The following is a 17,606-nucleotide window of genomic DNA, read 5'->3' as shown; positions in this document are numbered from 1 at the left end:
GATGTAACCCCCTTTTTCCACATGTCCGGCACCCTGGAATTAAGGTTGCTTTAAAAAATAAATAATGGCAGGAAGCCAAAGCAGGTTGCATGTGCTGACTTAGTTGCCATGGGTCTAGCCTTGTTTTATATTGTTTTTGTCGTAATTATGTATCACGATTTGTCTTTCATACATATTCATCCATATTCTGTGCTTATAAACCTGTACTACTTCTTCTTTCTCACTTTATAGATCATGTATATAAAGAAGAGAAAAAGGTAAACACAATGCTAGCGTCGTTATTTTTTGTGAACCACAATCTGCTTTAGAAGATGCTTGACGACCATGATAAACTTACAAATTGTGTTTTTTGGGTTTTTTTTTTTTGTTTTTTTTTTTATTGTTCTCGCCCTCTTTTTTTTATTAATCATCAGAAAAGTACATAGTTGTAAATGAAGAAACAAAATAATTGTCTACCCACCCGAGAAAGAGATTGGGGGAGGGAACTTGTTAGCACGATTTTGTAAAGTAAATGTAAATGTATGGCTGTAATACTGATTAATTTAATACCTTTTGGAGGAGAAAGCCGCTTTTGGATTTTTCTTTAATCACCATTTGACATTTTCTGCTAATTAAATTTCGATGTGGACTACAAACTGGGTGTTCTCCTCCCTATCTGTGATTCCCCAGCCCCTCTGCCTGCTTCCAGTCTGTGTGACAGACTCTGTCTCAGCAGTGACCTGTCATTCACAGACCAGAGGCAGGAGGATGGCCTGGGGAATCTAACAGGGAAGTGCCAGTGAACAGTTCAACTGCTGTGTACCGAAATCCATTTAGAAAATCTTCGATGCCACTTAGGGGCTCTGTATATGGAGTCCGCAAAACTATTGTACTAAAATTTGTACTTCTAGAGTCAAATAGCTCTCCTTCCCTCCTGAAGCTAAGCAGGACTTTATAGCCACATATGTGGTATTGCCACATTCAGCATAAATTGTGTGACAAATTTTTCTGCCATTCTTACCCATTTTCCTGTGTAAAAATGTAAGATCTGGGACTAAAACTAAAATTTTTGTTAAAATGTAGTTATTTTTTTTTCTTCACCGCCCAATGGTATGAAATTCTGTAGAGGCATATGTGGTGTCAATATGCTCACTGCATCTCTAGATTAATTAATTGAAGGATCTAGTTTGTAAGATGGCGGTCACTTATGGGGGAAGGGTTCTGCTGTTCTGGCACTTTCAGGGGTTCTGCCAATGTGATATAGCACCCTAAAACCATTTTACCAAAATCTGCAGTATAATATGGCACTCCTTTCCTTCTGAGCTTTGCCCTGTGCCACAAAAGTAGTTTTCGGCTATATGTGGGGTGTTGGCGTACACTGGAGAAATTGCGTAACAAATTTTATCATTTTGTTTTCTCCCATTACCCCCCAAAATTTAAAGGCTTGGGAACAACGCAACATTTTAGTGAAAAATAAAATAACAAAATTATATATATATTTTTTTTATCACCCCCCATGGCTCAACATTATACATTTCTGTGCAGTACCTGGGGGTTCAGGGTGCTCACCACAGATGAGCATTCCTTGAGGGGGGTCCTTTTCCAATATGTGCTTCCTTGTGGGGGGGTTTCCACTATTTAGGCACATCAGGGGCTCTGCAAATGCGACACGGTGTCTGCTAATGATTCCAGCAATCTTGCATTCAAAAAGTCAATTGGCACTCCATCCCTTCTGAGTCCTGACTTGCGCCCAAACGGTGAGTTTCCACCATATATGGGGTATTGGTGTACTCAGGAGAAATTGCACAACTACTTCTATTGTGGAATTTCTCCTGTTACCCTTGTGAAAATGCAAAATTTGGGGCTAAAGTTACATTTTTGTGGGAAAAAGTTACAATTTAAATTTTTTCCTTCCACATTGCTTTACTTCCTGTGAAGCACCTAAAGAGTTAATAAACATCTTGTATGTGGTTTTGACCACTTGAAAGGATCCAGTTTTTAGACTGCTGTCACTTTTCGGTATTTTCTATAATTTTTCTGGAAAAATGTAATGTGCATGTGCGGGCGATCTTTGACCTTTTCTCAGGCCGGCGCGTTACAGTACTTTGCTCTGCCCTCAGCAGGACAGATCAAAGTGCGCTTGCGTAGGAGTGCAATGGCGGCCTCTGTGTGAATGACGTAGGAAGCGTCATACCCAAGTCGCTGGAAGGAGAATGGCAAGAACATAAAATGGAGGCGGTGCCCCACCAAGAACAGAAGCGTCCATCAGACCGGAGGGCCCCCTAGTTGAGCATTATAAAGGCGTCTTTTACATTTTACACAGCAGCCTGGGTTCTTATATACAGTATTCTGGAATGCTGTATATAAGCGCTCACTGGTGGTGGCCGCAGCCTTTAAGGAAAAAAACGTGGTGACCGGTTCCTTTTTTTAATATGCCATTTCATAGTATTTTTCTAAAAGCTTGAGTTGTTTGAACTTGTGTATTAATACAATTCGATATGTTTAGGGTGGACAGGCTCAGACATCATCTACTCCCCCTGTACAGCTATGATCCCGCAGAAGAGATACATGAAGCAGAACAGGAACTACTGGGACAAGAGACTAAGGTACATTAAATAACTGGTGTCCAGATAATTTACAGTGTGTTTTCCATTGCCAGTAAGAAATAAGTTTCACTAATGTATCTGTGACCACTGGGAATGAAGACATATTGGGGTATCGTATGCTAATGAGCGAGGGGACTAGTCCCAAGGGCGTTAGTTTCCCGTCCAGTTGGCTCCATTAGCATGTTAGTACACCTCTGTGGGAATGCTAATGAATGCGCAGTGTCACAGGATGATCTCACTCGCCTCTCTGCTGCCATCACATCCGGCAGGGGAATTTCGTCTCAGTGCACGTGACCCCAGAGATTCGGTCATGCGCACTACTTCAGTTTGAAGCCAGGACGCGTAAACCCAGCTTCATAGTGCGCATGACCCAAACTCCAGGGTCATGCGCACTGAGCCGAAATCCCCCGTTGGACGCGATGAGGTGAGATCATCCTCTGACACTGCGTATTCATTAGCATGTTAGCACGCCCACAGAGGTGTACTAACACGCTAATGGAGCCGACTGGCATATGCACCCAGAACTGCTTGTAGCTCTGGGTGCATATTGCCCCTGACAGGTTCCCTTTAAAGGCTAGAACTAAAAAAAAAAAAAAAAGCCCAAACCGAATACTAACTTTTGACCTTTTTAAGAAGTTAAGCAACCAAGAGGACATTTTAACAAGGAGAAAAGTTAAAATCTCAAATCTCCAATAAACAAGGGATGGAACTTGGAAGAGAAGAGTTTGTTATATTTCAGTTTCTGGAGTGTATTTAATTAAAAAAAAAAAAAAAAAATCAAATTTAGGATAGTCTAAGTTGACATAAAAGACCCAGATGCAGCAAATGTTTTAAATGTGATTGGTCGTATCATTTTGAAAACTAGTCTTTTATTAAGGACAATTGTATGGGTGTTTTTTTTTGTTTTTTTTTTTTTTTTTTGGGGAGTCTTAGGCTGCTTTCACACCTCCGGTTTTAGCAGAGCCGACCAATCGAGCTCTAAAACCTATGCAACGGATGCGGCGACAAAACCGCATCCTTTGCATACGTTTTTTTTTACATGCGGAGTCCATAGGCATGCATTGCAAATTGCGCCGCATCGGCCGGATGCGGCGCGATGCGTTTTTTTTTTTTTTTTGCCGGACAAAAAAAACGTGCCAGGCAACGTTTCATCCGGTCGCCGCATCGGCTAAATCTGCCGCATGCGGCAAAAACCGGACGGAACGCAAGCCCATGCAGCACAATACGGCACTAATGTAAGTCTATGCAAAAAAAAAAACCGCAACCGGCGTAAAAAAAAAACACTGTTGCGTTTTTTTTGCAAAGCGCCAGATTGTGCCGCACAGGAAAAACCGGATGTGTGAAAGCAGCCTTACATCATTGAAAACGAGGCTGAAGTTGGTTTCTTAAACGGCAAATTTTTTTTAGATCGGTTTAAACAAAAATCACAATGCCCTGATGTGAAGGCACCTCCAAAAAAATTCATTAGTCTTGCCCATTTTTGTGTATCAAAGTGGGCACCGTACAGTGTAGTTGAAAGGGATAAATGAATTTGTGTCTGCAGTGTGAGGTTCGTTCCCCCAATCAGGGATGCCCCACAGCAAATTCATGTCACTCAAGCCTGGGCCAAACAAGTTCTGGGCATAGTAATTGGCATCCAAGTGGGCAATATAGTCAATTCTCCCAGATTTGAATAAGTACCGTATTTTTCAGACCATAATATGCACTTTCTTTTTCCCCCAAATGTTGGGGGAAAGTGGGGGATGCGTCTTATGGTCTGAATATAGGGCTGCGGGGAATGAGGTTGCTGCGGTGGAACGGGTCATCAGTGGCACGAGCAGGCTGCAGCAGCGCCTGCCGTGACCACGTGGGCCCGCTCATTCCATATGCACGCCCATCCTCCCGCCCATCTCTCAGTGCTGAAGCCGGTGCTACAGGTGGGCGGGGTGATGGGCGGGGACGCGCGCATAGTAAACAGCCAGCTCGCGTGATCACCCCTGGCAACTACAGCCTGTAGTGATCATGCTCGGCTGTATTCACTGCTCCCCGCGCATCATCATCATCAGCGCGGGGTGCAGTGAATCATTGTACTCACCATTCCCTGCAGCACCGCGATGTACTCCTGTCTGCCGGCCGCGGCTGTATGGAAACTAGCGGTGCTCACAGCGATGACGTCATCGCTGTGCGCACGTGTCCACACAGTCGCGCCGGCAGACAGGACGACATCGCGATGCTGCTGGGATCGTGGCCAGCTCAACACAGCGCTGACGGCAGACAGGAGGAGGAGCGACGCTGCGTGGAGCGAGGAAAGGTGAGTGTAAACGTTTATTTTTTTTTTGTGTGTGCCACAGGATGCAGGACATAGCAGGATGATGGGGGTATATGAGCAGGATGATGGGGGTATATGAGCAGGATGATGGGCGTATATGAGCAGGATGATGGGGGTATATGAGCAGGATGATGGGGGTATATGAGCAGGATGATGGGGGTATATGAGCAGGATGATGGGGGTATATGAGCAGGATGATGGGGGTATATGAGCAGGATGATGGTGTATATAGCAGGATGGGAGCACATACCAGGATGGCAGTATATAGCAAGATGGGGCTATACCAGGATGAGGGACATATATATACACAAGGCAGGAGGATCATTACCAGGATGGGGTACCTTTAGTAGAGAATTTAAGGACATTACCCCCATAATAGTGTCAGCAGCAGATATTCGCCCGATAACGTGTCATGACCACATTTTTTGCTTAAAATTTTATTTTCCTATTTTCCTTCTCTAAAACCAGGGTGCGTCTTATGGTCCTGTGCGTCTTATAGTCCGAAAAATACGGTAATTGGTGTTTTTTCAGGATTTAAATGACTTTGGGCTATTCGTATCACACCACCATTAGCAATAGCGATGCCCCCTTTACAATAAGTTCACTCCAATCTGGCCAAAATGGGTTCTGGCATCAAAGTGAACAAATTTAGACCATTTTCACAGATTTGAACAAGGAACTGCTGTATTTAAGGCCATATGCACTTGTTGATTATTTGGTGAGTTTTTTTACCTTTTGATTTTGTAAGTCAAAACCAAGAGTGGAACTAGCAGTGCTACAGTAGAAAAGCATGTGCACATTTTTCGAGAGATTTTTTTTTTTGTTTATGCACAGACTTGTCACAATTTCCTGATGCCAGCAAAATGAATGAGAATCCTGAAATCTCGTCCACACTTTGCTTTGATTTGGTGCAGATTTAAATCACAGCATGTCAGTTTTGTTAGTGTTTTTGTTGCCGTTTCACTCACACTGAGTCGGAAAACTCCGCCCCAATTATGCTTATTTTTGCCGCTGCTTTTTTTTTTTTTTTTATTGCTAAGAGATGCAGATTTTGCACCAAATACTTAATGTGTGCACATACAGAAATAGTGCCCATGTTTCTGTTCAGGTATTTTTTTTTTTTTTTTTTTTTTACCTATTCATGGTTTTGGCTTGCAAATACTGATGTAAAAAAACTCACCAAACACTCAACATGTACACATGGCCTAAGGGATTAATTGACATTATGAAGGTCATGTGAGATCAGTGGCCCAAACAGTGATGTTTTTCAGGGGTTAAATTATTTTGGGCTACTGATAACACATGACAGACCATCACAGACCTAGTGATGCTACACATCAAAGTAAAGTCACTCCAGTTCACAATCTACATTCCCTATCGGTATCTCTTTTGAGTGTGGGAGGAATCCCTTGCAAACATAGGGAAAATATACAAGCTCTTTCCAGATGTTGTTTTTGGTTGGATTTGACCCTCATCCCTCCATCATGTCACTAGCACCTTTAGAAATCTGTTTATTTAGAGAATTGGTGATTTGTTTAATACTTATTTTGCTGGTTGTGCATGCATACATACATTGTCACAGTTTATATGTGACTTTTCACAGTACAGTGCATACCAATCCAGGGCCGTATTTACCATTAGGCACCCGTGGTCCGGTGCCTGGGGCGGCAGGTTGTGGTGGGCGGCACCTTCTGGCAGCAAAAAAAAAAATTTTTTTTTTTATATATTTTTTTTTTTTTTTTTTTTTTTTTTACAGATCCTCTCCCCCTCCGTTAGACAGTCGATTTAAATCCGCTGTGTTTTCGGAGGGGGGAGGGGGGAAGAGGCGCATTTCCATTTATTTGTGTCCGCGTCAATTAAGACGCGAATGCAAACAAACTGCAGCCGCCGAGCACAGGGAGCTGATTGACCCCGGAACTGCCGGCGCCTGCACTTCCGGGGTCACATGCGCGTGCCAATCAGCTCCTTCTTCTGTTCTGCGACCACTGCTGTGTGGACATCACGTGCAGAGCTCACAGCAGGACACCGCGATGGAAGCAGGTGTAAGAAGAGGATACTCACATGAGCCAGGAAGATGGCGGCGGGCACTGGATCAGGTAAGTGCTCACAGAGCTGAAGATTCATAAGGAGCGTGGGGGTCTAATGCAGACCGGAGATCTGCGCATGCGGGGGGAGGGGGGAGGCAGAGGCTTATACTTGGGGGAGGCTGGAGGGAAGCAGAGGCTGATACTGGGGGGAGGCTGGAGGGAGGCAGAGGCTGATACTGGGGGGAGGTTGGAGGGAGGCAGAGCCTGATACTGGGGGGAGGCTGGAGGGAGGCAGAGCCTGATACTGGGGGGAGGCTGGAGGGAGGCAGAGGTTGGAGGGAGGCAGAAGCTGATACTGGGGGGGAGGCTGGAGGGAGGCAGAGGCTGATACTGGGGGGAGGTTGGAGGGAGGCAGAGCCTGATACTGGGGGGAGGCTGGAGGGAGGCAGAAGCTGGTACTGGGGGGAGGCTGGAGGGAGGCAGAGGTTGGAGGGAGGCAGAAGCTGATACTGGGGGGAGGCTGGAGGGATGCAGAGGTTGGAGGGAGGCAGAAGCTGATACTGGGGGGAGGCAGAGGCTGATACTGGGGGGAGGTTGGAGGGAGGCAGAGCCTGATACTGGGGGGAGGCTGGAGGGAGGCAGAGGTTGGAGGGAGGCAGAAGCTGATACTGGGGGGGAGGTTGGAGGGAGGCAGAGGCTGATACTGGGGGGAGGTTGGAGGGAGGCAGAGCCTGATACTGGGGGGAGGCTGGAGGGAGGCAGAAGCTGGTACTGGGGGGAGGCTGCAGGGAGGCAGAGGTTGGAGGGAGGCAGAAGCTGATACTGGGGGAGGCTGGAGGGATGCAGAGGTTGGAGGGAGGCAGAAGCTGATACTGGGGGGAGGCAGAGGCTGATACTGGGGGGAGGTTGGAGGGAGGCAGAGCCTGATACTGGGGGGAGGCTGGAGGGAGGTAGAGGCTGGTACTGGGGGGAGGCTGGAGGGAGGCAGAGGTTGGAGGGAGGCAGAATCTGATACTGGGGGGAGGCTGGAGAGAGGCAGAGGCTGATACTGGGGGGAGGCTGGATGGAGGCAGAGGCTGATACTGGGGGGAGGCTGGAGGGAGGCAGAGCCTGATACTGGGGGGAGGTTGGAGGGAGGCAGAGCCTGATACTGGGGGGAGGCTGGAGGGAGGCAGAGGCTGGTACTGGGGGGAGGCTGGAGGGAGGCAGAGGTTGAAGGGAGGCAGAAGCTGATACTGGGGGCAGGCTGGAGAGAGGCAGAGGCTGATACTGGGGGGAGGCTGGAGGGAGGCAGAGGCTGATACTGGTGGGAGGCTGGTGGGTGGCTGGAGGGAGGCTGAGACTGGAGGGAGGCTGAGGCTGAGACTGGGGGGAGGCTGGAGGGAGGCTGAGACTGGGGGGAGGCTGGAGGGAGGCTGAGGTGGAGACTGGAGCAGGCTGAGGCTGGGGGTAGGCAGAGGCTGAGACTGGGGGAGAGGCTGATGCTGAGGGATGATAGAGGCTGATGCTTGGGGAGGCTGGGGAGAGAAGGTGATGCTGAGGGAAGAGAGAGGCTGATGCTGACGGAAGAGAGAGGCTGATGCTGGGGGAGTGAGGGGCTAATGCTAGAGACAGAGTACAAGGGTTGAGGCATAGTGCAATGACAAAATCGATTGGGTGGGGGGAGTGTAAGGACTCAGAATAAGATTGGGGCAGCATTGGGAGCTCATTATGGAGAAGGGGCAGCATGTGTGGGATCAGTATGGAGTGGAGCGGGAGGGAGTCAATACAGGAGGGAGTCAATATCAAGAGTGGAGTTGTGTGTGTGTGTGTGTGTGTGTGTGTGTGTGTGGGGGGGGGGGGGGTGTCTCAGCATAAATGTTAGTGTGGTGGTCTTAGCATGAGTGGGGCAACATGGAGGTGTCATTATGGAAAAGAGGAAGGCAGCATTAGGAGCTCATGGAGAGGGGCAGCATGCATGGGACACTGTGAGGAGGGGGCAGCATGCATGGGACACTGTGAGGAGGGGGCAGTATGCATGGGACACTGTGAGGAGGGGGCAGTATGCATGGGACACTGTAAAGAGGGGGCAGCATGCATGGGAAAACTGTGAGGAGGCGGCAGCATGCATGGGACATTGTGAGGAGGGGGCAGCATGCATGGGACATTGTGAGGAGGAAGCAGCATGCATGGGACATTGTGAGGAGGGGGCAGCATGCATGGGACATTGTGAGGAGGGGGCAGCATGCATGGGACATTGTGAGGAGGGGGCAGCATGCATGGGACATTGTGAGGAGGGGGCAGCATGCATGGGACATTGTGAGGAGGGGGCAGCATGCATGGGACATTGTGAGGAGGGGGCAGCATGCATGGGACATTGTGAGGAGGGGGCAGCATGCATGGGACACTGTGAGGAGGGGGCAGCATGCATGGGACACTGTGAGGAGGGGGCAGCAGGCATGGGACATTGTCCTCACATCATGCTGCTCCCTCCTCACAATGTACAGACATATTTCATAATCGAGGAAGGTGTGGTGGGTATAATTTATAAGGGAGGACAGTGTGGTGTTTATTAGGGGCAGTGTGACAGTCACACTATATAAGTGGGGACAGTGTGGTGGGAATATTTTATACTCAACCTATGGGGGGGGTTAGTGCCCTTCGTTTCTCATTGATACTTTTTAAAGTGTTTTACAGAGTAGATCTGCCTTTAAACAGATGTTGTGTGTGAAAACTCAGTTTTACGTTGTCACTAAGGGGCGCGACCACTTAAAGTGCCTAGGGCAGCATGAAGGCAAAATACAGCCCTGTACCAATCACACATGCTCTTGTATATAATATGTGATGTAGCCAGGTTCAAGTTTCTGTGGAGGAGTCTGTGTTGCTTGTACTGCAAAGGATCCTTGTGAGTTATTGCAGCAGACCAAACCTTCCTGCAGATCAGGTGATGCAACCAATGACCTCACACAAACAGCACAACCCCGATTTAGGGTATGTGCGCACGTTGCTTTTTACCTGCTTTTTACCTGCTTTTTTGCTGCTTTTTCTTCTGCGCTGTTTAATGCCAAAATGGATGTGTTCTTCTATTCAAGCAAAGTCTATGGGAATTTGGGTTTCTTGTTCACACTATGTTGTTCAAAATGCTTCCTTTTTGTGGCAGAACTTTGGTCAAAAACTCAGCTTTTCAAAGAAGCAACATGTCAATTGTTTTTGCCATTTGGGTTTTGCACTGCAAAGCTGAGTTTTTGACCAAAGTTCTGCCACAAAAAGGCAGCATTTTGAACAACATAGTGTGAACAAGAAACCCAAATTCCCATAGACTTTGCTTGAATAGAAGAACACATCCATTTTGGCAATAAACAGCGCAGAAGAAAAAGCAGCAAAAAAGCAGGTAAAAAGCAACGTGCGCACATACCCTTACTCCCACTGGTCCTTAGTAGAGCGTCTGAAGACTGGACAATACAGAATCCACCAGAGTTGAGTAGTGTCCTGCCACCTCATCACTGTATAAACTCTCTCTCCCCCCCCCCCCCCCCCCCCCCCCCCAGCGTTGTCCCAGGCTCTGTCTCTCTTTTTGTAGTGCTGTCACATTGTTTGCTTCCTACACACTATGCTGTTTCAATTACCCTCTGATGTTCACTGTGCATTTGGGAATGAAGCTGAAATTTTCGTAGACAAAAACCCCCCCAAACCCTCTTGTTCTATATTGGATATTATTGTCATTGATAATTAGACTCTCTTTAAGATTTGGACCAAATTCTTTAAATATCATGACAACTGACAGAACTTAATTGTGTCATTATCTTTCTGCGGTGGGGAAATTGCAACTCTGTATATGGGCTTGTGGGGTTTATGCCTCAGGAATGACAGTTGTATGCAATAGGCCAAGGGTGGGCAATTTTCCTGAGGGGCCACATGATAGACAGGTACTGGTGTGGTTTCTGGTGTGGTTAATTTTACTCAATATTCATATTAATGAATACTGTATTATTATAAAATCACTTAATGTTGAGCAGAACTACGGTAAGTATGCTGACATCCCCCTATATACAGTATTTGACTCCACACAGCTCCCTACATACAGTATGAGCTTCCACACTGCCCCTTACATACAGTATGAACCTCCACGTAACTTGTGCATAGTATAAGCACACACACAGCCCCCTACATACAGTATGACCTCCACACAGCCCCCCTAAATACAATGAGCCTCTACACAATCCCCTACATTAAGTATGAGCCTCCACACAGCCCCCTATATGCAGCGTGAACGCCAAGACTTCTTCCTACAAACAGGATGAGATCTCACATAGCCCCCATATACAGCATGAGTCCTCATGTAGTTCCCTACATAAAGGATTCGTCCCACGCCCCATATACAGTATACATATGGCCCCCATAGCCTTTCTATATACGGTATGAGCCCCTATATAGCCTATGTACAGTATGAGCCCCCACAGTCTCCTTTATACTTTGACCTCCCACATAGCATAATATATATGCATCCTATATACGTTTAACACCCCCCCTCCCCCGTCTTCTACATACATGCAAACATTCTATGCACACGGAGGGGGGGGGGGGGGATAAAAAAAAAAAAACCCCACATACTCTCCTCGCTCCCATTCTCCCCGTGCTTTGCTTTGGCCCCAGATATCGGGTGGCAAGCAGCAGTTGCTGCAAACGGGCGGTGGGGAGGGCACGGTGTGGCACGTTGTTCACTGGTTTCAGCCCCTCTGCTGTCTCAGTTCATGTTCTGGCCTGTAACAGCTAGAGAGCCGGATGTGGCCCACGGCCCGCACTTTGTCCAATCCTGCAATAAGCCTAAAATAGGTATTTGAAAAGTTGCAATTAGGAGGACAAATTAGTAATAACCAGAAAATAATAAATGAATTAATTTTTTTGGTTAATATCTTTGTTCCAGGTTGTACATGGCTGGACAAGTGGATACCATCAGTACAAAAGGGCATCATTAAGGGATGTAACCGCATAACCATCGTTTGCCGAGAAAGCAGTCTGAACATGGGTTGGAAGAGCACAGAATCCTCCCCCGTCAGAGACCCTCAGCATTTCTTTATTTGCAGCCATTTTATTAATTTTTTATTTAAGGAAATCTAATGTCTTCATGTATGTATTTGTATAATAATGCAGTGTGACGTTTGTATGTAAATATATAATTTAAAGTATCCTTGTCTGCATACTCCATTTGATATGGGGCAAAATGTGGACAACCTATTTAATATCCTCTATGCTAAATTTGCATGAGTGCTCTAGGGATATGGACAGATCCCTGCCAAAGGAAGAAGGTAAATTCGCTATAACACGAGAAGTGTAGAATGAATGGAAAGAAAAGTGACTGGTGTAAAGCACCAATACTCATATAATGCAATGAACCATAAATGTAGCAAACAAAAAAACGCACCACTAAATATTTAAAACCAATTAAAATGGCAAAAATTAAATATTTTTGCAAGCATAAGAACAGGGTATCCAAAATACAATATATTTGGACAGTTTAGCACACTATCAATTATATACTGTAGATATAGTGTACAGCCCGAAATAGTTAAGTCAAGAGCAAATAAAAAATGCTGATTAAAAATGATATCCAAAGAAGGTCTAAACTGGAAAATAAAAAAATGAAATGGGTTATAGATTGGATGACAAAAGTAAAAGGATCACAGAGAGTAAAGAAATTTAAGATATGCAGTAAGCAGGAGTGTGGATGAAAGCGTGAGCTGCATTTATATGATTACATTTCAGGTCTGAGTTCAGTCTACTTTTGGTCCAGTAATGGGATAAAAGTTTATTTCGAAGGATACTTTTCCTGCTTCTATTTAACAGTATCTTATTCTATGGCACTGGATAGCTTTATGGATGTGTAACCACTGTCTAAAGGAGGAGGTCCCCACCTTTTTCAATAAAAAAAAAAAAATCCATACATTGTTAAACAGTTCTTCGCCCTGATGAGGCTGATGTAGTTTAAATGGCAGCCATTCGAACATGGCTTTTTAAACATTTTCTCAGCTGAGCCCAGCTACACAGAGATGTCAGAGATCATGAGTTTTTAGTGCATTCATAAGCTTCTTTCAAAAAATGGAGGTGAACTTGTTTTTCAGGCTGGGTGGTAAGTGTACCTCCTCTTCTGTTGCTAATGAGATCTCACACTGATCAGTAGAAGCTGCAGCTTTTTTGTTGGGCTGTGTGAGCAAAGGATTGAGCCAAGAGAGGACATTTCACCCACCTCGTTGAAAAATGGCTGCAGCACTCAATAAAATGTAGCTTTTATTTTAACTTTTGTCTTTTGGGTAGATATTGGCTTGTAATGTTTTAAATTCTTATTTTTCTAAGGCTCTGTTCACACTAGAAAAAGGATTTTTCTCATGAAATTTCTTGAGTCTGAAAGATTAATGCACTTGCGGTCAAAAAATGCACCCAAAAACCACATGCGTTTTTACTGCGTTTTTGATGCGGTTTTGGTTTGTTTTTTTCCGCAGGTTGGTCCCTGCGTCTTTTTTTACCATTATCTGTCAAAAAAAGGCAGGAACCTGCAGAAAAGAAGTGACATGCACATTCTTTTTCTTAAGAAATTCTGCAGAAAGAATGTTTTTGAGAAAAAAACGCAGTGTGCGCACAGCTATATTATTATTATTATTTTTTTATTTATTTATTTTTTCCCCATAGGTTTTGCTGGGGAATGTCTGCAGAAAGGTTACAACAATTTTCTCAAATTTCTGCAGCAAAAACGCAAAAAAAAGCAGATAAGAATGCACTGTGTAAACAAGGCTTTAGACGAAGGGAGCATTAGCAAAGTCATCTATGGGGTTAGAAAGGACAAAGGGAGGTTCAGGCACACAAGGCAACTGCTGTAAACATAGCACTCATAAAAAAAAAAATTGGTAAATATAAACTGAGTACCAAGGGCTAATTGTGGCTTGTGCAGAAGACCAATCTGTAAATAACCAGGAGAGAATAACTAAACAAACCAACGAGGTAATAAAATTGAGATATAAAAACTAAATTTGTATTAGAATAATGATAAAAAAACCCCAAACATGTCAAGAAAAAGTGCACTAACCTAATGTGGAAGAACGGAACGGGGCAAAGGCACAGGTGTGACTGATGGGACCGGTCCCAACAGGTCCAGGAAGAAACGGCAGCTTACAAAATCACAAATGATGTAAAATTAGATATTGGTGGCTACAATTGAACATTAGTACATGTGTAAAAGTACAATGAAAGAATTGTACAAAATGCATACCTATTGCAAAAATCACAAATCGGTATTTGTAAATTGCAGAATGGCCACCAGAGGGCAACAGAAATATTAGCAATGCCAAAAATATAATAAACTGAGAAATGTGAAAGGCTGATACCTGTCCCAGATATGGTATGACAACACTAATAGTAACAAGGTGTCAGCTATGTAGCAGCAGAAGGCAAAACATTGTAGCGTAAAGGGACAAGTGCTCAAAGTAAAGTTAATAAAGTTAATTGATACTAATATCTGACACACCATGCCTTTGGTGCATAGCAATCTGGTGACTGTCTAATTTAATTTATTTAAGTATACAAATAAATGCTGGTACACAAATTAAGAAATGATTACTAGCAAAAGTAGTATATATAAAGTGGCAGGTGCAGAGCAGCAATATAATGGGAGTAATTCGGATAATATCACACATGCTGAAAGGTGCCCTTAATATATAGCAATTGTCAATGAATTGCAGTCATATAATTCATAATGTATATTAGCAAGTGGTAAACTTCTGATTTTGTAAGCGGCTGTTAAATACCTGGACCTGTGTAGTCACGGTCACATCAGTCACACTTGTGCATTTGCCCCGTTCTCTTCTTCCACATTTAGTGCATTTTTTGTCTTTACTCCACCCCCCCCCAGCATTGACCAGTATATTAGCAGGAAGTGTCATGTAGGGAAAAAAAAAACATGTAACACATAGCCAGGCTGAGCATACTGCTGGAATTTACTTATCACAAGTGGGGGAGAGGAGTAGGATCTGTGTCACAAACTCTTCTTTCCTCTCACGGTCTGTCCACTTTGTCAGAGTTGGTCAAAACTGCTGTGAAAATGCCAAAAGTTGCACAATTTTGTGGCTGTTCTGCATGAGAATTTTGTCAAACCCCTTCATCATTCAGGCTCTATGTGTATCTAATGGGTCCTACATTATGCCAAAATATGAGGCTTACTTTATGGGTAAATATGCAACGTTGACACACTATTTAAAGTGTATGCTATTTCCCAAAGGTTCAGTGCCCAAATTTTGACTTGTGCCTAGACCTCCTGCCCACACTTCGAATGGCTTTGTTCACATTTTGTTTCCTTTCATCAGCTTTTTCTTGATTCAGGTTTGCAAGATGGTACATTTACAAGTGCCTTATAACTTGGGCAGGCATTTTGCCAGATTATATTTTATAATTTCAGTTCTATGTTTTTATATAAAAACATGAAGCAAATCTTTGTCCTGTAGCCATGTGTGGAAAAACATCCAGCCTGCAATATTTTGTCATCATGAATAGAAACTTAAGAAAAAAAAAATCCTATTTCAATCCTGAAACTAAAGTTTATCTGCACCTTTTGCGGATTGCTTTTGAAGACATTTGAAATTCCTTTTGCAACTTTGATAGTAATGGTTAAGTCTGACAAGGGGGTATTACTGTCTTGCAGAGTTGTGTAGATCTTACCTCTTGTAACTTTAATAAAGACCCTCAAAGTGCAAAGCTGCCGCTCCTAAGGGTGAGACTGATACCCATCAATAATGTGGCGTTGGATACAATATATTTGCCCTGCTTACATAATAATATTTTTTACTTATGGAAATATTTAATTTATTTTATAAAATGTATGAATGATCTAAAATGGTTTATATTGTGGACATGATGAAGAAAGTGAAATCACTTGTCTTTTATGTAAAGGAATTGCAAAAGTAAAGCTTGCTTTTTGTCAAGAAACACATTGATAATCTAGTTCCTTAGGACCTCTGATTGGAGTCCTGGCATGGTGCTTCACTTTATTTTCAGAATCGCTTATATGTTTGGCTATGGAAGAAGATCATTGCTCTCTAGAAGCTTATGGCATCACTCTAAGGGTGCCCTCACACGAGCGTATAACTCGCATGAGTATCGGAACGCATCACTCGGTGCGGCCGCACACTCTCCGGACAGGAGCATGTCAGCCGCATAGAAATACATGCAGCTGAGCTGCTCCTGTCAGCAGAAAAGCTAGGCGCGCCGGGTGATGCGGTCCGATACTCATGCGAGTTATACGCTCGTGTGAGGGCACCCTTAAGCTGTGGATAACAAACCTGCATAGATCTGGAGTAGGAAATCACATCAAACACATGTGAAATTTATATTGCAGTCAGTTTAAGGAAAATAAATATATCTGTGGCAAGTCGGCAATATTTCAGCATGTTCTAAACCATTACATTCCTTTCAGAGCTATTGTCAAAATTAAAGGGGTTGCTCACTACCTAACTTGTGCTGCTATGCAATATAATTGACGTAGACCAGGCTCAGAAAAGGGGTATGCAGTGTAGGCATTCGCCTAGGACGCTATCTATTGTCTCCCCAAGGAGGAGCAATTTAAAGAAAAAAAAAAAAACAAAAAAAACTGATATTGCTGAATGCCAGTGGCCGACCATCCCCATTCTCCTGCCGCAGGCATTCAGCACACTGACGGCCGGAGTGCACTCACAGTGAGCAGTGTCAGTCACTGACACCACTTGACCCTCTCTGCCTGCACCCCGGCCATTGCCCCTCCCTGTATATGAGATGAGAATTTTGAGTGCCACTCAATACACAAGCAGGGGAACTGTAATTGGCCCCATCCCTGTTGGGAACACCAGCTGAATAAAGGCTACTTCTGGCCTACGGCCTGTCTAAGGCAGCACACTCAGAGGATTTTGGGCAGCAAGATTGAAGAGGAGACTCTGGCTGTGGTGTCCACAGAGCCTGGATTAGGTGAGTATCAGCTTTACCTTTTTTTTTTTTTTTTTTCTTTTTTCATATATATTGTGGCTGTGAAATGGGGGATATAAAAAAAGAGGACATAATGGGAGTGACTGTGGGGATCATATGAGGGGCCTTGACATAAGGGGTTGTAGGGACATCATTTGAGGATTCATGCTATGAGGGGCTCTGGGGACTTCATATGAGGGGCATAATATTCGGGGCTGTGGGGGACCTCATGAGAGGAATTGTATGAGGGAATATGGCTAATATAATGAGAGACTGTTTAGCCACCGTACTGGATAGGGAGCTGTGGGGACCATACAGGGTAGGGATGTGGTGGATATACTGAGAAGTGTTGTGGGAGACATATTGACTGTATATAATGGGCAGTGGGGGCAATTATACTGTATTGTGAACTGGGAAAACCAGCCTACTGCCTGGGGTTGGGCTGTTTTGACACTACTATACAATGAGGGCTTTTCTTGGATATCAAACTGGGTTGCTGTGATTACCATTATACTGTGTAGATATTGAGGAGGGGGGGTAAACTTTATAGACTGCAGTATGAGGGCAAAGGGTGAAGTGGGGTCACAGAGTACATATGGAGAGGGAGCAGTGTTAAATGGGGGCGCAATGGATAAAGGTTAGCATGGGGGGGTCGGACAGTGTGGAGATGGAGTGTAAGGGAAAACAGTGGAGAGATGAAACAGTCATAAAGACCATGGTTTATAAGGG

At 44.6% G+C, this 17,606-nt stretch overlaps 1 protein-coding gene across 2 annotated transcripts in view; it reads left to right on the top strand.

Annotated features, from left to right (window-relative positions):
• Positions 1-15,869, top strand: part of SMIM29 (small integral membrane protein 29) — a 119,413-nt gene extending 103,544 nt beyond the window's left edge. For both annotated transcript variants that reach the window (XM_075335876.1, XM_075335877.1), the window contains exons 3-5: positions 232-257; positions 2,486-2,585; positions 11,824-15,869. In XM_075335876.1, the coding sequence (XP_075191991.1) occupies positions 232-257; positions 2,486-2,585; positions 11,824-11,892 (195 nt within the window). In that variant the 3' untranslated portion in view covers positions 11,893-15,869. The remainder of the gene's footprint in view (positions 1-231; positions 258-2,485; positions 2,586-11,823) is intronic.
• Positions 15,870-17,606: the final 1,737 nt, after the last annotated feature.

The sequence above is a fragment of the Anomaloglossus baeobatrachus genome, chromosome 2 (genome assembly GCF_048569485.1).
Source record: "Anomaloglossus baeobatrachus isolate aAnoBae1 chromosome 2, aAnoBae1.hap1, whole genome shotgun sequence".
Taxonomy (NCBI): domain Eukaryota; kingdom Metazoa; phylum Chordata; class Amphibia; order Anura; family Aromobatidae; genus Anomaloglossus; species Anomaloglossus baeobatrachus.
This window is presented reverse-complemented; position numbering and strand designations above follow the sequence as displayed.